Source organism: Salvelinus namaycush, chromosome 33, assembly GCF_016432855.1.
Source record: "Salvelinus namaycush isolate Seneca chromosome 33, SaNama_1.0, whole genome shotgun sequence".
NCBI lineage: Eukaryota > Metazoa > Chordata > Actinopteri > Salmoniformes > Salmonidae > Salvelinus > Salvelinus namaycush.
In genome coordinates, this window is record NC_052339.1 from 6,214,769 (window position 1) to 6,238,557 (window position 23,789).

Sequence of the window (23,789 nt, forward strand, 5' to 3'; positions counted from 1 at the left end):
CATTCATGTAACGTTAGCTAGCTAGCCAGCGAGCCTGCTAACGTTAGCTAGCTAGCTAATAGTACACTTTTAACTTGAAATGAAAACGACTTTGACAAAATTGGAAACATGTAGTATCTGAAAATCTAGCTAGTTAGACTCTCTTACCCATATACATGGATGGACGCTTTTCCCTCTATGTCACGGATGCCATGGTTGCCCTTAGTTTGAAGATGTAATCCGGAGACAGGTGTTTTACAACAATCTTCTGTGTTCTCTTTTCAACTCCGTCTGCATATTTGCAATCAAACGGCAGACTTCTCTCCAAAACTCAGTCTTCCAGAAAGTGGAGAGCAACACTTATGCAGCTTTACTACATGATATCTTTCAAAAAAGCTGCGTTAAAAAGGATTACCTCACATTCTGACCAGCTCATATTATAGACAGAAGCGAGCTACATGGCAGACCAATCCGAACTCATCTCTTGGCATGTCCAGCCCACTCATTATCTCAGCCAACCATGGCTAGCGGGAAGGTTGCTCCCTTTTTCCAGGGCTAAACCAACTAGGCTCATAATTTAACAATTGTATTCGTATTTACAGATGGCATACACATTTGTTATTAAGAAACATGAAAGTTCACAATATTCCAGAAGGCATTTCTAACCAAAAACACATTTTGCTTTAAAAAAAAGTGTATGTTCAAATGGCGCTCCTGTGAAATAATGACCCACGACATATGCCTAGTTTCCTGAAACGAGTCACATGTGAACAACAGAAGCCTTCATCTAAATGGGAGAGGATTGGCTAAACGAGATTAATGACTCACAAATTACTGAGACTGCACACACTGATTATTGCAACTGTCACTCCAACAAACTGCTTCCAACAGTTTAATTTTGCTTTACGGTTATCAATGTCAACTTACCCGACAAGGGAAATGCCATTCATTTCGAGGGCCCTGATTGGGTGAGACTGGAAGAGGAAACATTGCCTTGGGTTGAATAGATGAGGTGCAGAAATTTCAGGGTTAAATGTTCATGGAGTACTTGACAGAATTCACGAGTCATTAAGCATACCAGTACAATTATTTGAAATCCCAGTTTAAGCTGTTACTGTATTGTACTGTACCTGATGTTTACATGTAACTAAGAAACTATGTGGGAACAATGGATACTTTCTGGTACTTAATCTAAAGAGAACCGTTCTCCCAAAAGCTTGGCTGGTGCGTAAAACCAGCAAATTCAGACAAACATAAGGCTGTAAAGCCGAAACATCTGTGTACGCTATCCCCGATGCAGTTAAAAATGTAAAACATTGAATAATGAAGCTTTATGCAACACACCCTTTTAGTGTGAACCCATTACACCTCTTTGTTTGTCTACTTTTTGGTACTTACCTTGTGTCAATAAATCTCAAATAAATAATTTAATTACTATGCAATTATTAGGCAATTATTGCGACTTTCAGCATCGCGTCTTGCTCTTAGGAAACTTTGTAGTATTTTGTTTTTGTATGTACTATTTTTTACATTATTGGCTCAGGAAATGTTTTGTGTCATTACATACAGTCAGGAAGAACTATTGGATATTAGAGCGGTGGTAACTCACCAGAACTACCAGCATTATGACCAGGAATACTACTTCCCTGGAGCAGATCCTTTGGTCACCATCCCCAGAGCAATTGAACTTATTCCAGAGGGCGACCCAAAACATCGCCGGCGGAGGAGAGGCGCTCGAGGCGGCCTGCTGGTTCGACTTAGGAGGCGCGCATACCACCCACCGCTTCCGAGAATATTACTCGCTAATGTTCAGTCTTTGGATAACAAAGTTGATGAGCTTAGAGCAAGGATTTCTTTCCAGAGAGACATTGGGGCCTGTGACCTACTTTGTGTCATGGAAACATGGCTCTCTCGGGATACTCTGTCAGAGTCGGTAAAGCCAGCAAGATTCTCAGTACATCGCACAGACAGGAATAAATATCTCTCCGGGAAGCAGAATGGCGGAGGGGTGTGTTTCATGATTAACGACTCATGGTTTAATTCTAGGAACATACAGGAACTCAAGTGCTTCTGTTCACTCAACCTAGAATACCTCACAGTCAAATGCCGATCATATTATCTCCCAAGAGAATTCTCCTCCGTCATTGCCACGGCCATTTACATCCCACCTCAAACCGATACCACGACGGCCCTCAAAGAACTTCACTGGACTTTATGCAAACTGGAAACCACATATCCTGAGGCTGCATTTATTGTAGCTGGGGATTTTAACAAAGCAAATTTGAGCACTAGGCTGCTGAAGTTCTATCAACATATCGGCTGTACTACTCACCCTGTGTCACGTTCCTGACCTGTTTTCTTTTGTCTTGTATTTATTTAGTTGGTCAGGGCGTGAGTTGGGTGGGTTTGTCTATGTGTGATTGTCTATGTTGGGATTTTGTGTTCGGCCTGGTATGATTCTCAATCAGAGGCAGCTGTCAATCGTTGTCCCTGATTGAGAATCATACTTAGGCAGCCGGGGTTTCACGTGTGTTTTGTGGGTGTTTGTATCTCGTGTCAGTGTTTGTGCCACACGGGACTGTTTTCGGTTTTGTCACGTTTGTTGTTTTTTTGTATTTGTAAGTGTTCAGTTTCGTTTTGATTAAATCAATATGAGCACTAACAACTCTGCGTTTTGGTCCGACCCTTACTCCTTCTCCTCATCCGAGGAGGAGGAATTAGACAGCCGTTACACCCTGCTAAGACTCTCGACCATTGCTATTCAAACTTCCGGAATGCTGACAAAGCCCTCCCCCTCCCTCCTTTTGGCAAATCTGACCACAACTCTATCTTCCTGTTCCCTTCCTATAGGCATAATATCAAACAGGAAGTACCCGTGCTAAGAACTATTCAACGCTGGTCTGACCAACCGGAATCCACGCTCTAGGATTGTTTTGATCACGTGGACTAGGATATGTTCCGGGTAGCTTGTGAAAATGATCTAGACGCATACACAGATACGGTGACATAGTTTATAAGGAAGTGTATAGGAGATGTAGTACCCACAGCGAGTATTAAAACCTACCCTAATCAGAAACTGTGGATAGATGGTAGCATACGCGCAAAACTGAAAGTGCGAACCACCAAATTTAACCATGGCAAGGTGACAGGGAATATGACAGAATATAAACAGTGTAGTTATTCACTCCGCAAGGCTACCAAGGACTGTGGGCTTTCCTTATCCGTGGCCGACGTGAGTAAAACATTTAAACGTGTTAACCCTCGCAAGGCTGTCGGCCCAGACGACATCCCTAGCCGTGTCCTCAGAGCATGAGCAGACCAGCTGGCTGGTGTGTTTACGGGCATATTCAATCTCTCCCTATCCCAGTCTGCTGTCCCCACGTGCTTCAAGATGGCCACCATTGTTCCTGTACCCAAGAAGGCAAAAGTCATTAAGTTCAGTTACCTTTTCCCCGTAGCACTCACTTCCATCATCATGAAGTGCTTTGAGAGGCTAGCAAAGGATCATATCACCTCTACCTTACCTGCCACGATAGACCCACTTCAATTTGCTTACCGTACCAATAGATCCACAGACGATGCAATCGCCATCGCTCTGCACACAGCCCTATCCCATCTGGACAAGAGGAATACCTATGTAACAATGCTGTTAATTGACTATAGCTCAGCATTCAACACAATAGTACCCTCCAAGCTCAACATTAAGCTCGAGGCCTTGGGTCTCAACCCCGCCCTGTGCAACTGGGTCCTGGTGTTGAAGGTAGGAAACTTCACCTCCACTCCGCTGATCCTCAACACTGGGGCACACACAAGGGTGCGTGCTTAGCCCCCTCCTTTACTCACTGTTCACCCATGACTGCGTGGCCAAGCACGCCTCCAACTCAATCATCAAGTTTGCAGACGACACAACAGTAGTAGGCTTTATTATCAACGATGACGAGACAGCCTACAGGGAGGAGGTGAGGGATCTGGGAGTGTGGTTCCTGGAAAACAAAATCTCACTCAATGTCAAACAAACAAAGGAAATGATCGTGGACTTATCTACATAAACGAGACCGCAGTGGAGAAGGGGGAACGTTTCAAGTTCCTTGGCGTACACATCACTGACAAACTGAAATGGACCACGCAACAGAGCCTCTTCAACCTCAGGAGGCAAAAGAAATTTGGTTTGTCACCTAAAACCCTCACAAACCTTTACAGATGCACAATTGAAAGCATCCTGTCGGGCTGTATCACTGCCTGGTATTGCAACTGCACTGCCAGAATCCGCAAGGTTCTCCAGAGGATGGTGTGGTCTGCCCAACGCATTACCGGGGGCAAACTACCAGCCCTCCAGGATACCTACAGCACTCGATGTCACAGGAAGGCCAAAAAGATCATCAACCACCCGAGCTACTGCCTGTTCGCCCCGCTATCACCCAGAAGGCGAGGTCAGTACAAGTGCATCAATGCTGGGACAGAGAGACTGAAAAACAGCTTCTATCTCAAGGCCATCAGACTGTTAAACAGCCATCACCAGCACATTAAAGGCTGCTGCCTATAGGCATAGACTAGAAATCACTGGCCATTTTAAGGAATGGAACAATAGTCACTTTAATAATGTTTAAATATCTGGCATTACTCAGCTCAAATACTGTATTCTATTCTATTCTACAGTATCTTAGTCACTTAATAATGTTATCATACCTGGCATTACTCATCTCATATGTATATACTGTTTTCTATACTATTCTACGGTATCTTAGTCACTTAATAATGTTATCATACCTGGCATTACTCATCTCATATGTATATACTGTATTCTATACAATTCTACTGTAGATTAGTCCATTCCGCTCTGACATCGCTCGTCCATATACAGTTGAAGTCGGAAGTTTACATACACTGATGTTGGAGTCATTAAAACTCGTTTTGCAACCACTCCACACATTTCTTGTTAACAAACTATAGTTTTGGAAAAGTCGGTTAGGACACCTACTTTGTGCATGACACAAGTAATTTTTCCAACAATTGTTTACAGACAGATTATGTCACATATAATTCACTGTATCACAATTCCAGTGGGTCAGAAGTTTACATACACTAAGTTGACTGTGCCTTTAAACAGCTTGAAAAATTCCAGAAAATTATGTCATTGCTTTAGAAGCTTCTGATAGGCTAATTAACATAATTTGAGCCAATTGGAGGTGTACCTGTGGATGTATTTCAAGGCCTACCTTCAAACTCAGTGCCTCTTTGCTTGACATCATGGAAAAATCAAAATAAATCAACCAAGACCTTAGAAAAACAATTGTAGACCTCCACAAGTCTGGTTCATCCTTGGGAGCAATTTCCAAATGCCTGAAGCTACCACGTTCATCTGTACAAACAATAGTATGCAAGTATAAACAGGACCACGCAGCTGTCATACCGCTCAGGAAGGAGACTCGTTCTGTCTCCTAGAGATGAACGTATTTTGGTGAAAAGTGCAAATCAATCCCAGAACAACAGCAAAGGACTTTGTGAAGATGCTGGAGGAAACCGGTACAAAAGTGTCTATATCCACAGTAAAACAAGTTCTATATCGACATAACCTGAAAGGCCACTCAGCAAGGAAGAAGCCACTGCTCCAAAACCGCCATAAAAAAGCCAGACTACGGTTTGCAACTGCACATGGGGACAAAGATCATACTTTTTGGGGAAATGTCCTCTGGTCTGATGAAACAAAAATACAACTGTTTGGCCATAATGACCACCGTTATGTTTGGAGGAAAAAAGGGGGAAGCTTGCAAGCCGAAGAACACCATCCTAACCGTGAAGCACGGGGGTGGCAGCATCATGTTGTGGGCGTGCTTTACTGCAGGAGGGACTGGTGCACTTCACAAAATAGATGGCATCATGACCATGGAGAATTATGTGGATATATTGAAGCAACATCTAAAGACATCAGTCAGGAAGTTAAAGCTTGGTCGCAAATGGGTCTTCCAAATGGACATTGACCCCATGCATACTTTCAAAGTTGTGGCAAAATGGCATAAGGACAAGAAAGTCAAGGTATTGGAGTGGCCATCACAAAGCCCTGACCTCAATCCTATGGAAAATATGTGGGCAGAACTGAAAAAGCATGTGCGAGCAAGGAAGCCTACAAACCTGACTCAGTTACACCAGCTCTTTCAGGAGGAATGGGACAAAATTCACCCAACTTATTGTGAGAAGCTTGTGGAAGGCTATCGAAACATTTGACCCAAGTTAAACAATTTAACGGCAATGCTACCAAATACTAATTGATTGTATGTCAACTTCTGAGCCACTGGGAACGTGATGAAAGAAATAAAAGCTGAAATAAATCATTCTCTCTACTATTATTCTGACATTTCACATTCTTAAAATAAAGTGGTGATCCTAACTGACCTAAGAAATGTAATTTTTACTAGGATTAAATGTCAGCAATTGTGAGAAACAGAGTTTAAATATATTTGGCTAAGGTGTATGTAAACTTCCGACTTCAAGTGTATGTATATAGTCTTAATTCATTCCTACTTAGATTATTGTGTATTGGGTATATGTTGTGTAATTTGTTAGATATTACTTGTTAGACATTACTGCACTGTCGGAGCTGGAAGCACAAGCATTTCACTGCACCCGCAATAACATCTGCTAAACACGTGTATGTGACCAATAAAATTTGATTTGATTTACTGATTTAAGTAACAACCTGATTTAAGTAAAGCCACTACCTGGTAAATAGCGGGATTTAAAATAAAGGGTTATTGAAATATCTATAAACAGTACTGTCCACAGGATACCTACTACAGACTATTTACTATTTACCACCGATAAATACACTATAATTGAGAATTTCAATAAGCATTTTTCTACAGCTGGCCATGCTTTCCACCTGGCTACCCCTACCACAGTCAACTGCCCTGCACTCCCCACAGCAACTCGCCCAAGCCTCCCCGATTTCTCCTTCACCCAAATCCAGATAGCTGATGTTCTGAAAGAGCTGCAAAATCTGGACCCCTACAAATCAGCTGGGCTAGACAATCTGGACCCTCTCTTTCTAAAAGTATCTGCCAAAATTGTTGCAACGCCTATCACTAGCCTGTTCAACCTCTCTTTCGTATCGTCTGTGATTCCCAAAGATTGGAAAGCTGCCGCGATCATCCCCCTCTTCAAAGGGGGAGACATTCTAGACCCAAACTGCTACAGACCTATATATATCCTACCCTGCCTTTCTAAGGTCTTCGAAAGTCAAGTTAACAAACAGATTACCGACCATTTCGAAACCCACCGTACCTTCTCCGCTATGCAATCTGGTTTCAGAGCTGGTCATGGTTGCATCTCAGCCACGCTCAGGGTCCTAAATGGTATCACAACTGCCATTGATAAGAGACATTACTGTGCAGAAGAATTCATCGACCTGGCCAAGGCTTTCGACTCTGTCAATCACCACATTCTTATTGGCAGACTCAACAGCCTTGGTTTCTCAAATGATTGCCTCGCCTGGTTCACCAACTACTTCTCTGATAGAGTTCAGTGTGTCAAATCGGAGGGCCTGTTGTCCGGACCTCTGGCAGTCTCTATGGGGGTACCACAGGGTTCAATTCTCGGGCCGACTCTCTTCTCTGTATACATCAATAATGTCGCTCTTGCTGCTGGTGATTCTCTGATCCACCTCTACGCAGAGGTATACTTTCTGTATACTTCTGGCCCTTCGTTGGACACTGTGCTAACTAACCTCCAGACAAGCTTCAATGCAATAAAACTCTCCTTCCATGGCCTCCAACTGCTCTTAAATGCAAGTAAAACTAAATGCATGCTCTTCAACCGATCACTGCTCGCACCTGCGCGCCCGTCCAGCATCACTACTCTGGATGGTTCTGACATAGAATATGTGGATAACTACAAATACCTAGGTGTCTGGTTAGACTGTAAACTCTCCTTCCAGACTCACATCAAACATCTCCAATCTAGAATTGGCTTCCTTTTTTGCAACAAAGCATCCTTCACTCATACAAACATACCCTTGTAAAACTGACCATCCTACCAATCCTCAACTTTGGCAGTGTCATTTACAAATTAGCCTCCAACACTCTACTTAACAAATTGGATGCAGTCTATCACAGTGCCATCCGTTTTGTCACCAAAGCCCCATATACTACCCACCACTGCGACCTGTACGCTCTCGTTGGCTGGCCCTCGCTTCACTCTCGTCGCCAAACCCACTGGCTCCAGGTCATCTACAAGCCTATGCTAGTTAAAGCCCCGCCTTATCTCATCTCACTGGTCACCATAGCAGCACCTGCTCCAGCAGGTATATGTCACTGGTCACCCCCAAAGCCAATTTATCCTCTGGCCGCCTTTCCTTCCAGTTCTCTGCTGCCAATGACTGGAACGAACTGCAAAAATCACTGAAGCTGGAGACTCATATCTCCCTCACTAGCTTTAAGCACCAGCTATCAGAGCAGCTCACAGATCACTGCACCTGTACATAGCCAATCTGTAAACAGCCCATCCAACTACCTCATCCCCATACTGTATTTATTTATTTTGCTCCTTTGCACTCCAGTATTTCTACTTGCACATTCATCTTCTGCACATCTACCATTCCAGTGTTTATTTGCTATATTGTAATTACTTCGCCACCATGGCCTATTTATTGCCTTAACTCCCTTATCTTACCTCATTTGCACTCACTGTATATATACTTTTTTTTTCTTTTTTTCTACTGTATTATTGACTGTGTTTTGTTTATTCCATGTGTAACTCTGTGTTGTCGTATATGTCAAACTGCTGTGCTTTATTTTGGCCAGGTTGCAGTTGCAAATGAGAACTTGTTCTCAACTAGCCTACTTGGTTAAATAAAGGTGAAATAAATAAATAAATACTGTCTTCTGGAGCATAATTATAGCTTTTGAGTATCTTACGGATATAATTCTGAGTCATGTGGCTTGTAATGGGTATGTCTTCAGGATACTTATAGGTGTCAAAACTTTGCCCCAATGCTAGACAAAACACCTGATTATACTAATTGTATTCTGCTGAAGACAAGACCATTATTACTGTTGATTATTTGGGTCAGGTGTAATAGATGGGGCTAGGGCAAAAATGTGACACTAATCAGGCCCCCGAGGACCGGAGTTGCTCCACCCTGCAATAGGCTATTATTTTAAATGTCTTCAAAAAGTTTGACTTCATTGAAACACCATCGAAATGTGCCATTGACTCTTTCACTTATACCTCTCGAACTATTGGGTTTCACAGCACAGTTTTGAGATGTCTTTGCAACATTTACACATTTAGGAAAAGACAGGAGAGCAGCCTGCTGCTCCTCACTTAGCTAAGTGAACAGCTCTGGGTGTCTCAGTGTGCTGGAAACATAAAACCCTTTTACGTTGGAGATAAATACCACACGCTTTGTTGAAGCCGAATCTACAAACACGGAATGGCAAGCACTTGTGAAATCATTTGTTTTTGGAACACTTCACATGTGAATATTTTTCACATGAGATTTCACAGGTGATGCCCTGCAAAAATGATTACATTGTGTGGGTTTATTTATACAGTAAGTATTATTCAACATGTTCCTCAGCAGGGATTTGAACTCACAACCTCTTGGTTGACGGCATTCCGATCTTCTTGCTACGCCACCATGTCTGTGTCAATAACTGACTTCACTTGTATTTCTACACTTTAGATTTATGTAAAGGAAATCTCAGCTTTGTTAAAAATACATATAATAGAAATATAATATTTATCATAGTGATTCAGGAGTAACATTAAATCAGAATAATATGCCCCTCCAACATTAAACTATACAGAAAACCCTCAAATTGCTGAAATAAGTAAATTAAATCAATGTGGAGAGAATAGTCAGATTAACGGATAACTAAATTGCAGATGGAACTTTTGTTAAGTGCAGACATGTATTATAGGTAATGAACGTGTAAAGGAATGCTATAGACTTTTCGGTGCAGTAGGAAGATCAACGTACCCCAAATCCAAAGGATGTTATTTCAAATTCCAGATTGGGTCATATTGAAAAGTCAGTACTAAGTGATCATGTCAAATGAAATCCTATCGTCATTGATTAAAGATTTTGTACACTATTTTAGCTGAACAGCGTAAAAGTTTCTTTAAAACTCCCATGTCATTTCATTCCCTTACAAAAACAATGTGAAATTTGCAGTTTTCACATGTTGAGATGAAAAGTTCACATGTAAAAAAAGACATGTGAGATCAGTTGTTCACATGTATTATATTTAGAGTTAACGTGAAAATGGGGTGTAACATGTGCTCACCTCACTTGTGAATTGCAGATTCATATGTGAAAATCAAATTTGCACTTTCACATGTGGAAAAACTTCTACATTTGAAAATCTAACTATGACGTGGAATTGCACATGTAGTGCAGTGGAGGCTGCCGAGGGGTGAACGGCTCATAATAATGGCTGGAATGGAGCGAATGGAATGGTGCCATTCCACTGATGCCGCTCCAGCCATTACCACGAGCCCGTCTCCCCCAATTAAGGTGCTACCAACCTCCTGTGGTATAGTGTAATATCTGTAAGGGATGTGTGTCAGAAAGAGGTTAAAGGGGTAACGTGCAGTTCAACAACAACAAAGTGGGTACCCCGCCACTGTTTTGATAAACAGTTGAGGGATTGGACTGCAGAACCACTCATATTTATAGACAGAGGTATGAATGCTAGGACTGCCCATCCATGAGATCAAAATGATAGTTTTAACCATGTTTTGAGTAAAACAAGCCTATATTTTGGGTTCTGATGGGGTATGACAGCTGAACTAAGTTCATGAGGCATTTATAATTTACATTCTTCAAGCATCAACAGGTATATATCTTTCATTTAAAAGTAAAAGAAAATGTACCAATCATAGATTGCCCCTTCATGGAATGACACAGTCCACTTTTTATTTTGGAATTCATGCAGGACATTCTTCAGATGACTTCCCGAAAGAAATCAGAGTGGCAATTAAATGTACATCGATAAGCTCCCCCATGAAATCATGTCATCATAAACTACTGATTTCTGCCTTTGCCCAGAGGGAGTTACGCACCACATTACATCTCAGTCTTTTCCCTAAAGAAAACGATAGATAGTTGTTTACTGTTTTCCCCATCCCCCCAAGCTAATTTTCCCCAATTGATCTGGACCCTTGTCAGTGGAGTTTGTCTGGGTCTGGGTCTGCTATTGATCTAGCCTGCACCACCACCACGCTCAGAGGAAATTAGCAATTGAAGACTATTTCCAAAATGCTCTATCCACTCATTTTTCACATGTTTTTTTCATCAGAATTTTTTGCTTATGGGCACCTTCATGTGTGTCTAAAATGTTACTGTTATCAGAAAAGCAATTCAATATTAGGAAACTGTTCTTAATGTTTTCTAAACTCTGTGTATATCCACTGTTTAGCTGGAACGGAATGTTTGAATCCTGTAGATTTGACTGTGATGGGCACAGACCATTATTCCTCCTCCACCAAACTTTACTATGCATTCGGGCAGGTAGCGTTCTCCTTGGCATCTGCCAAACCCAGATTCGTCCGGACTGCCAGATGGTGAAACGTTATTCATCACACCAGAGAACGCATTTCTGCTGCTCGAGTCCAACGGCGGCCAGCTTTACACCACTCCAGCCGATGCTTGGCATTGTGCATGGTGATCTTAATCTACGGACCACCCATCCCGGATCCGGGATCATTCTCATCAGAAAAGCTGACTAGGATAGCCTAGCCTAGCGCCACAGGGATATCATATAATATAATTTCATGAAATCACAAGTCCAATACAGCAAATGAAAGATAAAAATCTTGTGAATCCAGCCAACATGTCCGATTTTTAAAATGTTTTACAGCGAAAACACAACATATATTTATGTTAGCTCACCACAATAGCCAAACACACAACGCCATTTTTTCACCGCAAAGATAGCTTTCACAAAACCCACAAATAGAGATAAAATTAATCACTAACCTTTGAACAACTTCATCAGATGACAGTCTTATGACATCATGTTATACAATACATTTATGTTTTGTTCGAAAATGTGCATATTTATAGCTACAAATCGGGGTTCTACATTGCCGCCATGGTCACAAATGGCACCAAAATGTCCGGAGAAATTTTAGACAGCCACGTAATCTAACAGAAAAACTCATCATAAACTTTGCTGAAAAATACACGTTGCACATATAATTAAAGATACACTGGTTCTTAATCAGCCGCTGTGTTAGATTAAAAAAAATAACTTTAGTACAAAGCACAGCATGCAATAATCTGAGACAGCGCTCAGACATTCTCCGCCATGTTGGAGTCCAAAGAGTCCACAAAAATACGAAATAACATCATAAATATTCCCTTACCTTTGAACTTTCATCAGAATGCAGTGCCAGGAATCCTAGTTCCACAATAAATCGTTGTTTTGTTTTAGAATGTCCATTTCTTCTGTCGAATTAGCAACTTTGGCTAGCATGGTGTAGCTCACGTGTCCATGAAGATTTTACGCATGAACGAAAAATTCAAAAAGTGATAATAAAAGTCGAATAAACTGGTCAAACTCAGTTGAGAATCCATCTTTAGGATGTTTTTCACAAATATATCCAATAACGTCCCAGACGGAGCATTTCTTCGTGTCTACCTAACGCATTGCAGACAACGATATGACAAACCTAAGTGCGTAGCCAAGTACTACCAATATGGCTGACCTCTCACTCCAACGACTCCCATCCGGTCCCAGAGAAGGCTAGACACTTCATTCCACGTTCTACTGCCTGTTGACATCTAGTGGAAGGCGTATGAAGTGCATACAGATCCATAAATACAAGACAATTGAATAGGCAATGCCTTTCACAGAGACCCATTTCAGAATTTTCACTTCCTGTCTGGAAGTTTGCCTGCCAAATGAGTTCTGTTTTATTCACAGATATAATTCAAACAGTTTTAGAAACTTCAGTGTTTTCTATCCAATAGTAATAATAATATGCATATCATATGATCTAGGACAGAGTACGAGGCCGTTTAAATTGGGCACAATTTTATCCAGAAGTGAAAAGGGCGCCCCCTATTTCCAAGATTAAGCTTGTGTGTGGCTGCTCGGCCATGGAAACCCATTTCATGAAGCTCCCGACGAACAGTTCTTGTGGTGACGTTGCTTCCAAAGGCAGTTTGGAACTTGGTGGTGAGTGTTGCAACCGAGGACAGACAATTTTTACGCGCTTCAGCACTCGGCAGTCCCATTCTGTTTACTTGTGGCCTACCACTACCACTGAGCCATTGTTCCTCCTAGACGTTTCCACTTCACAATAACAGCACTTACAGTTGACCGGGGCAGCACTACCAGGGCAGAAATGTTAAGAACTGACTTGTTGGAAAGGTGGCATCCTATGAAGGTGCCACGTTGAAAGTCACTGAACTATTCAGCGAGGCCCTTTTACTGCCAATGTTTGTCTATGGAGATTGCATGGCTGTGTGCTCAATTTTATACACAACAGGTTTGGCTGAAATAGCTGAATCCACTAATTTGAAGGGGTGTCCATATACTTTTGTATATATAGTGTGATTGTCTCACCTAGCTATCTTAAGATGAATGCACTTACTGTAAGTTGCTTTGGATAAGAGCAGCTAAATGACTGAAATGTCAAATGTACATGTTTTACATACAGATCACATATTACTGTATTGAATAATTTAACAACTTTATAATTTTTTTTGTTATTTGTTATGTTATATTTGACTGTGTAAAACCTGGCAGTACTGCTTATTTCTATGAGAGTGAGGTGGATATAAAGAATTTAGGAAAAGAAACATGATTATTTGTTTCTCTGAAATGAAACCATCAAGTGACAGATTTTAAACAAATCTGTCATTGAACAACCCCATGCAATGATTAGATAGTGACAAACACACCAATCTCTTTCATAATTTCTTTAAACAAAATATAACCTGAAAATAGATATATAGCGTTTTGGAATGAAACATTCCAAAATTGCATTTTAGCTAATTAGCAACTTTGCAACTACTCACTACATTTGAGCTACTTTGCAACTACTTAGCATGTTAGCTGACCCTTACCCTAACTCCTAATCCTAACTCCTAACCTTAACCCCCAACCTTAACCCCTAGCTGAGCTAATGTTAGCCACCTAGCTAAAGTTAGTCACAACAAAATGAAATTCGTAACATATCATACGATATGTATTTCGGAACATATCATACAAAATGGATGATGGACTTCCACAAATTAATACATACCAAACGAAACGTAACATAACATACAGTATCATACTAAATGGAGGGAGACACTCATCCCGTCGCAATTTAATTTTCTCTGTTCCTCTCCAGCCAATTTATTTAAAAAAAGAAACAAACATTGTCATAAAGAATGGGCCCTTTCTTTGACAGCTCTATTCTGGTGGGTCAGTTTGTCAATCTAGTGCTCTGTATACCCAACGGCAGCAGTGTGTCACGTTCCTGACCTGTTTTCTGTTGTTTTGTATGTGTTTAGTTGGTCAGGACGTGAGCTGGGTGGGAATTCTATGTTGTGTGTCTAGTTTGTCTGCTTCTATGTCCAGCCTAATATGGTTCTCAATCAGAGGCAGATGGTAATCGTTGTCCCTGATTGAGAATCATATATAGGAGGCTTGTTTTGTGTTGGGATTTTGTGGGTGTTTGTTACCTGTCTCTGTGTTTGTGTTCTGCACCAGATAGGTCTGTATCGGCTTTGCACATTTGTTATTTTGTATGTTGTTTGTAGTGTTTCACTTGTTCTTGTATTAAACATGTTGAACACTAGCCGCGCTGCACTTTGGTCCTCTCCTTCACCTATGGAAGAAAGCCGTTACAGAAACACCCACCAAACCCGGACCAAGCAGCGTGGCAATGGGCAGCAGCAACAGCAGCAGCGGTACAAGGAGGAATGGACATGGGAGGAGATTCTGGACGGAGAAGGACCCTGGGCAGAGCCAGAGGAGTGTCGCCGTCCCAAAGCGGAGCTGGAGGCATCAAAAGCGGAGAGGCGGCATTATGAGGCGCTTGCAAGGCAGAGTGGCTGGAAACCCGAGAGGCTCACCCAAAAATTTCTTGGGGGGGGGGGGGGGGGGGGGGGGGGCTAAAGGGGAGTGTGGCGAAGCCGGGTTGGATACCTGAGCCAACTCCCCGGGCTTACCGTGGAGTGAGAGGGCGTCGTACTGGTCAGACACCGTGTTATGCGGTAAAGCGCACGGTGTCCCCAGTACGCGTGCTTAGCCCAGTGCGGGCTATTCCACCTTGCCGCACTGGGAGGGCTAGGTTGGGCATCGAGCCGGATGTCATGAAGCCGGCCCAACGTATCTGGCCTCCAGTACGTCTCCTCGGGCCGGCGTACATGGCACCAGCCTTACAGGTGGTGTCCCCGGGTTCGCCTGCATAGCCCAGTGCGGGTTATTCCACCTCGCCGCACTGGCAGGGCTACGGGGACCATTCAACCTGGTAGGGTTGGAGAGGCTCGGTGCTCAAGAGCGCGTGTCCTCCTTCACGGTCCGGTATATCCGGCGCCACCTTCCCGCCCCAGACCAGTACCACCAGTGCCTACACCACGCACCAGGCTTCCAGTGCATCTCCAGAGCCCTGTTCCTCCTCCCCGCACTCGCCCTGAGGTGCGTGCCCTCAGCCCGGTACCTCCAGTTCCGGCACCACGCACCAGGCCTACTGTGCGCCTCAGCAGGTCAGAGTCGGCCGTCTGCTCAACGCCGCCTGCACTGCCTGTCTGCCCAGCGCCGTCTGAGCTGCCTGCCTGCCCAGCGCCGTCTGAGCCATCTGTCTGCCCAGCGCCGTCTGAGCCATCTGTCTGCCCAGCGCCGTCTGAGCCATCCGTCTGCCCAGCGCCATCTGAGCCATCCGTCTGCCACGAGCCATTAGAGCCGCCCGTCTGTCCCGAGCCATTAGAGCCGTCCGTCAGTCAGGAGCCGTTAGAGCCGTCCGTCAGTCAGGAGCTGCCAGAGACGCCAGCCAGTCAGGAGCTGCCAGAGACGCCAGCCAGTCAGGAGCTGCCAGAGACGCCAGCCAGTCAGGAGCTGCCAGAGACGCCAGCCAGTCAGGAGCTGTCAGAGACGCCAGCCAGTCAGGAGCTGTCAGAGACGCCAGCCAGTCAGGAGCTGCCAGAGACGCCAGCCAGTCAGGAGCTGCCAGAGACGCCAGCCAGTCAGGAGCTGCCAGAGACGCCAGCCAGTCAGGAGCTGCCAGAGACGCCAGCCAGTCAGGAGCTGCCAGAGACGCCAGCCAGTCAGGAGCTGCCAGAGACGCCAGCCAGTCAGGAGCTGCCAGAGACGCCAGCCAGTCAGGAGCTGCCAGAGACGCCAGCCAGTCAGGAGCTGCCAGAGACGCCAGCCAGTCAGGAGCTGCCAGAGACGCCAGCCAGTCAGGAGCTGCCAGAGACGCCAGCCAGTCAGGAGCTGCCAGAGACGCCAGCCAGTCAGGAGCTGCCAGAGACGCCAGCCAGTCAGGAGCTGCCAGAGACGCCAGCCAGTCAGGAGCTGCCAGAGACGCCAGCCAGTCAGGAGCTGCCAGAGACGCCAGCCAGTCAGGAGCTGCCAGAGACGCCAGCCAGTCAGGAGCTGCCAGAGACGCCAGCCAGTCAGGAGCTGCCAGAGACGCCAGCCAGTCAGGAGCTGCCAGAGACGCCAGCCAGTCAGGAGCTGCCAGAGACGCCAGCCAGTCAGGAGCTGCCAGAGACGCCAGCCAGTCAGGAGCTGCCAGAGACGCCAGCCAGTCAGGAGCTGCCAGAGACGCCAGCCAGTCAGGAGCTGCCAGAGCTGCCCTCCAGTCATGAGCTGCCCTCCAGTCATGAGCTGCCCTCCAGTCATGAGCTGCCCTCCAGTCATGAGCTGCCCTCCAGTCATGAGCTGCCCTCCAGTCCGGAGCTGCCCTCCAGTCCGGAGCTGCCACTCAGTCCGGAGTTGCCCCTCTGTCCTGAGCTACCTCTCTGTCCTGAGCTACCTCTCTGTCCTGAGCTACCTCTCTGTCCTGAGCTACCTCTCTGTCCTGAGCTACCTCTCTGTCCTGAGCTACCTCTCTGTCCTGAGCTACCTCCTAAATCATGTGGGGGCCTTGGGGAGGATTCTTAGGCCAAGGTCGTGGGCGAGGGTCGCCACTCAAAGGACGCTAAGGAGGGGGACAAAGACAGTGGTGGAGTGGTGTCCTCGTCCTGCGCCGGAGCCGCCACCGCGGACAGATGCCCACCCAGACCCTCCCCTTGAGTTTTAGGGGTGCGCCCGGAGTTCGCACCTTGAGGGGGGGGTTCTGTCACGTTCCTGACCTGTTTTCTGTTGTTTTGTATGTGTTTAGTTGGTCAGGACGTGAGCTGGGTGGGAATTCTATGTTGTGTGTCTAGTTTGTCTGTTTCTATGTCCAGCCTAATATGGTTCTCAATCAGAGGCAGATGGTAATCGTTGTCCCTGATTGAGAATCATATATAGGAGGCTTGTTTTGTGTTGGGATTTTGTGGGTGTTTGTTACCTGTCTCTGTGTTTGTGTTCTGCACCAGATAGGTCTGTATCGGTTTTGCACATTTGTTATTTTGTATGTTGTTTGTAGTGTTTCACTTGTTCTTGTATTAAACATGTTGAACACTAGCCGCGCTGCTCTTTGGTCCTCTCCTTCACCTATGGAAGAAAGCCGTTACACAGTGAAACAACAAGAGAATCCTGATGATTCTATTGACAGAGATTGGAGGCAGGGGATGAAGTGTTAATGTTTCTAATGACTTCTTAATGAAGAGGCTTACAGCACATCAAATAAATATGGAACACAGTCTCATCTGGTATTCACACAGGTTCTTCCAGTCGTAAATAGAATAGCGGGCGTAATAGACCTAGTGCAAATGCATAATCACTCTGTTAACAAGACTGATGAGGGCAGAGGTTGTTCCAAAAACATTGGTGCTCAATCTGCGGTATAAAATCATTACCGCAGCTCCTCAAATATTGTGTGTGCTCTGCTCAGAAAGAACGATCGCCAGGACTTTAACCAAACGTCACAGTTTATTTGAAATCACATGTTAAGCGAACGGACATAAAGGACACTCTTTGTACTTTCACCCAGCACTGAAACAATAGCGGCTTTTATTACAATGCTTCTCAGGTAGTGTACCAACACATCCCCTCCTCACTCTTAATAACACATCTTTTATGGAAATATTACAAATACAAATGTCGATTGAATCATCAACAGGACTGTATTGTGTTCGTTCGTCGGTCTCTCTCGCCAGGCTGGTAAGAAGCCAATGGCATGAAAGGCTTTAGGTGACGTCCATATTAAATCAAACACATTCCCCCTCTGGTGACGCGACGCTGTGGATTGTGTCACTTAAGAGCGTCAGCCACTTCACATGAAAGGTTACTGGAGGCTCTAATGATAAGAGTTGCTTGGTACCGAGGTGGAGTAGAGCCTAGAGTGGATGTGTCCCTTTGTTCAGAAGAATCAGTGACTATAATGTCACATAGCAGACGCTTTTATTCAAAGAAATGTACAGTACAATGCGAGCATCCATTTTTATTATGTGATCAATGCAGGAATTGAACCCACTACCTTGGCATTGCTAGAGTGGTGCTCTTACAAACTCTGCCACACAGGACCACTATCTAATAGTCACATTGAAGCACACTTTCGAGGAGGTCGAGTCGTTACCTGTAGTCTCGTACCAAACCTCTCCTCAGGGACAGAGCTAGCACACCTGATTCAACTTGACAACTAATGACCAAGCCCTTGACTACTTGAATCAGGTGAGTTAGCTCAGGGCTACAACAGGAAAATAGTCCTGCAGCAACAGGAAATATGAATTATTATGGTGATTATAATTTCTGGACCTTTTTTGTGGGGGTTGATACATTTTTCGTTGGGGCAAATCAAGTCTGATATTTTAAAGTGGAAATTATAAACTTTAGAATAGTTTTTAAACTTTGAATACACTACAAAACTCTCAACAAAAGGGAAATCAAATTAAGACCCTACGTCTGCAGGTACTACAACCACTTTCATTATTGTTGTACTACCAAGAGGAGGAACCCCAGGAATGGTCCGTAGGATTCCCCTCGTGTCTCTATGAGAGCCGAGAACAGAGTCAGCCGAAGTCCGTCCGCTTGAAACGTGTAAGTCATGGTTATGTTCAGAAGGGCACACAGTGACAAAGCTATTGAAAAAGGGACATTTTGAGTTCGGGTAGTACTTTTCCGTTTTGCCAGGTTTTAAACCGATTTTTCCTGTTTCGCGCCTACTGAGCAGGGGAGGGTGTGGCGGAGGGTGCGGCGGAGGGGGTCTCAGTACCGCCCCTTCACGCCCAGTTCCTGCTCGGCGGTGTGCTCGATGGCGGCGTGGAGAACACGCACCTCCTCCTGGGTCAGGGTCCTCTCCATGTGGCGGTAGGTGATGCGGTAACAGTGGCTGTGCTTCTGCGTCCTGTGGGGAGAGAAGAGAGACAGGGGTTAGGAGGACCGAGAGGGATCAAGAGAGGGTGTAGGTCACAATGGATATAAAAATAAAAAAAATCTGCAAAAAAATAAAAGTCCCTTTTTCAGGACCCTGTCTTTCAAAGACAATTTGTAAAAATCCAAATAACTTCACAGATCTTCATTGTAAAGGGTTAAACACTGTTTCCCATGCTTGTTCAATGAACCATAAACAATTAATGAACATGCACCTGTGGAACGGGCGTAAAGCCACTAACAGCTTAGGTAATTAAGGTCACAGTTATGAAAATGTGGGACACTAAAGAGGCCTTTCTACTGACTCTAAAAAACACCAAAAGAAAGGTGCCCAGGGTCCCAGCTCATCTGTATGAACATGCCTTAGCTATGCTGCAAGGAAGTATGAGGACTGCAGATGTGGCCAGGGAAATAAATTGCAATATCCGTACTGTGAGACGCCTAAGACAGCGCTACAGGGAGACAGGACAGACAGCTGATCATCCTCACAGTGGCAGACCACGTGTAACAACACCTGCACAGAATCGATACATCCGAACATTACACCTGCGGGACAGGTACAGGATGGCAACAATAACTGCCCGAGTTACACCAGGAACGCACAATCCCTCCATCAGTGCTCAGACTGTCCGCAATAAGCTGTAGAGAGGCTGGACTGAGGGCTTGTAGGCCTGTTGTAGGCAGGTCCTCACCATACTTCACCGGCAACAACCGGCCTATGAGCACAAACCCACTGTCGCTGGACCAGACAGGACTGGCAAAAAGTGCTCTTTACTGACAAGTCGTGGTTTTGTCTCACCAGGGGTGATGGTCAGATTCGCGTTTATCATCGAAGGAATGAGCGTTACACCGAGGCCTGTACTCTGGAGCGGGATTGATTTGGAGGTGGAGGGTCCGTCATGGTCTGGGGCGGTGTGTCACAGCATCCCAGGACTGAGCTTGTTGTCATTGCAGGCAATCTCAACGCTGGGCATTACAGGGAAGACATCCTCCTCCCTCATGTGGTACCCTTCCAGCAGGCTCATCCTGACATGACCCTTCCAGCATGACAATGCCACCAGCCATACTGCTCCTTCTGTGCGTGATTTCCTACAAGACAAGAATGTCAGTGTTCTGCCATGGCCAGCGAAGAGCCCGGATCTCAATCCCATTGAGCACGTCTGGGACCTGTTGGATCGGAGGGTGAGGGCTAGGGGCATTCCCCCCAGAAATGTCTGGGAAATTGTATGTGCCTTGGTGGAAGAGTGGGGTAACATCTCACAGCAAGAACTGGCAAATCTGGTGTCGTCCATGAGGAGGAGATGCACTGCAGTACTTAATGTAGCTGGTGGCTACACCAGATACTGACTGTTACTTTTGATTTTGACCCCCCCTTTGTTCAGGGACACATTATTCCATTTCTGTAAGTCACATGTCTGTGGAACTTGTTCAGTTTATGGTCTCAGTTGTTGAATCTTATTATGTTCATACAAATATTTACACATGTTAAGTTTGCTGAAAATAAACACAGTTGACAGTGAGAGGACATTTATATTTTTGGAGACTAATGAACACAAACACAAGAGCTATGTTTGACCTCTCCAGTGAGATCCACATGGACAATCCCAATTAGATCAGACAATATTCATGTTGTCTACAATATTTGTCACATCCCTCCATTCCTATGGGATATATAAAGACATTAGGTGAGATGTTAGAGCCTACAGTAGTCAAGATAATGGATTATGCATGCACACACACAAACGCACGTGCCCACACACACACATAGTCCCTGTCTCTCTAGGGGACAGTAATGAGGATCTTCAAAGTACAACGAAGGATGAACATGAACAACGGTAGTATCCGCCACATAAAGTAGTTCGAAAGCTAAGCATGGCCCTTTTGTCATTTCCATATTGCGGTGCTCATTGAAACCAACGGCTGAGATTTGTAATGTGCCACAAAGCACCTAGCTAAGACAAAATGTCTGAGAGAAGACGTCTGAAAGACGGAGCCTTGGGATTCCATGAGCCCAAACCCCATGGGATCCCTGATAAAATCAAAGTCGGCTTCATACCAGCAGACTCCCACTGTCAGGGGGACACATCTGGTGTCTGTTGCAGAGATAATAATTCAAACAGAGAAGTGGTGACAAAATCACGCAGTGGTTTTAGTCACGCAAACACCGAGGCAGGCTGTGGCGACTGACATCAGAAAGTGTCAACTGTTTTCTGATAAAAGTCCTAATTTCAAGCACATTCCTCACCGGTCCTAATTTCTGTATACTTCACTTTATACACATCACAATATGGGGTGCATTTAAAAAAAAAAACAGTAAAGACGGCTGCTGCGCATTACTGGGAAAACAGAGGCGAACTGTTTTCCCTGACAATGCAGATATCCACTGGAAATGAGAAGCCGCAATTACGACGAGGCGGTGGCGACACTCAGGCCGAGTTTCGCCACGTTTAATCAGGAAACCCTTTAGAGCCATAAACGGGAGCTCCGCTCTCGCCTTTCATTTCTCTCCAGCTCCGGCAGACAGGAGAATAGATTACATTTCTACAGCTTTACAGTGTTCTATACGGTGGCGGGGGCTGTGCCATAGGTGTCGGTTTCTTCCCTCCTCTACTCTCTGAAAGGGCAACCTTGTTTCACAGAAAACTCCTCCTCGCGGGCTGCCACGCTAAGAATAGCTGCAGCCGGAGAGAGTGTGATCTCTGGGTAACCTTGTCGGGAGGTGACTGACAGATGAGAAAATATAATTTAGAGCGCACGGCGCGGAAAGAGATAATTGGTTTATCGGACCGACATCCTCGTTAAAGAGAAAAAAAGAGAAGGAGATAAAATCACACTCTCAGCTAGAGAGCTACTGTGGGCAGCTTCGTAAATACCAGCCCTGGCAAATTTATGCCACCACTGATTGCAAATGGGACATTGCATGGCGCTCCCACGCCGCTATGTCTTTCTATACTTTTTGGGGACCAATCAAAATCCTATTTTCCCTAACTCTTAACCTAAACTTAACTCCACCCTCCCACCACAGCCAAAACCAGCTAATGAGAAAAATGTTTTTTCCCCCTCCAGCACTGAGCTTGCACAATGTTCTTCTCCCTCTCCCTCCATCATTGACTTGACATGTCAATGTATGACAATACATACTGTAGACATGCAAATGATGAGCTAATGGAATTTGCTCCAAACCAGAACTGTGTATTAATGATAGAGTGCAGACCATAACTATCAACTGTACATGAGGGGAGGGGACATTTCCTGAGGCGATTCCGACTTGTTAATGGAGAAATGAATTATTCAACGTCCGAGCCCATCAAAAATAATCAATGATTGGCCATGACACCCCGTTAGAAATGGCATTTGTTGTCTCCATTGTCTCCATCCACAGCGGTTGGTTCATGCTTAGCTTCCCTTGTTTCTCTCTCCCCACTCCTGCCTCGTCTGTCTTAGCAAAAAGAGTATCTGACATTTCCACAGAACGCGCAGTTGTTCAATAATTCAGTGTGCAGAAGGTGAACAGTGATCCAAACACACAATACAATCACTATTTATTGTAGAAGTCTCCATTTTATTGCCCAGCAGAATTTGGTTTACAGTCAGCCGTTCGGCTGTCGGTTATTTACACTAGCTTCTTCCAAAGGGAGAAAAACAGAGCTGTCCAGGAGCATAGAGGATTGGGGCCTCCAAGGCCGGCAGGGCAGATGTGAGAGAACTATCTAACAAAGATTGGGGTGCTGTAATCGGGAATGTACAGTATGTTCAGAAAGAGTTATGAAGCAAAGCGAGCTTTGTCGTGGCGGGAAACTCGATCAGACAGCAGACAATGTCAAAACAAATTGTTCAATAAAATGTGTGGTCAAACAAATACAGTTCTCCTGACGCAGGTTGTGATTTTGTTGATTACATGTTGTGTAACTCTTCCAGGCCACACTTTTCAGGAGTGAGTAGACCTATTTACAGTGTGTGAAGAGGGTATCCAGCAGACTGCTTCACAAACTGGTTGTGATGTGGTTGTATTCATGACGTCATTACAACCTATTGGGTAAAGGGCTAGGACTTGTTGTGCATCTACAGTCACGAGTGACAGAGCAATTAGATCAGCGATGCTTAGGGGGATGTTTGGAGGAGCTGGGAGAGGGGTCAGTGGCTGGCTGAGGGAAGAGAAGCCGAGAGGAGGAGAGTAGCCCAGTGCCAAACACACAGGAAGCAGGAAGTCCACTCTAATTGGTCCCAGTCAGCTAGAGAGACTGCTTAGCCGGGGACAATCATATACCACCTTTTCTCTCTCACTTTGTCTTTATGCTCTCCAACACCAACAGACAGACCAACCTACCGACCACCCGCCCGCCTGACCGACCG

At 44.9% G+C, this 23,789-nt stretch overlaps 1 protein-coding gene across 1 annotated transcript in view; it reads right to left on the reverse strand.

Moving 5' to 3' along the window:
• Window positions 1–17,977: 17,977 nt before the first annotated feature.
• The window catches only part of LOC120028061 (phenylalanine--tRNA ligase, mitochondrial-like), a 134,240-nt gene continuing 128,428 nt past the window's right edge, over window positions 17,978–23,789 (reverse strand). Inside the window, exon 8 of the mRNA XM_038973210.1 lies at window positions 17,978–19,410. Coding sequence (XP_038829138.1) covers window positions 19,272–19,410 — 139 coding nt within the window. The 3' untranslated portion in view covers window positions 17,978–19,271. The remainder of the gene's footprint in view (window positions 19,411–23,789) is intronic.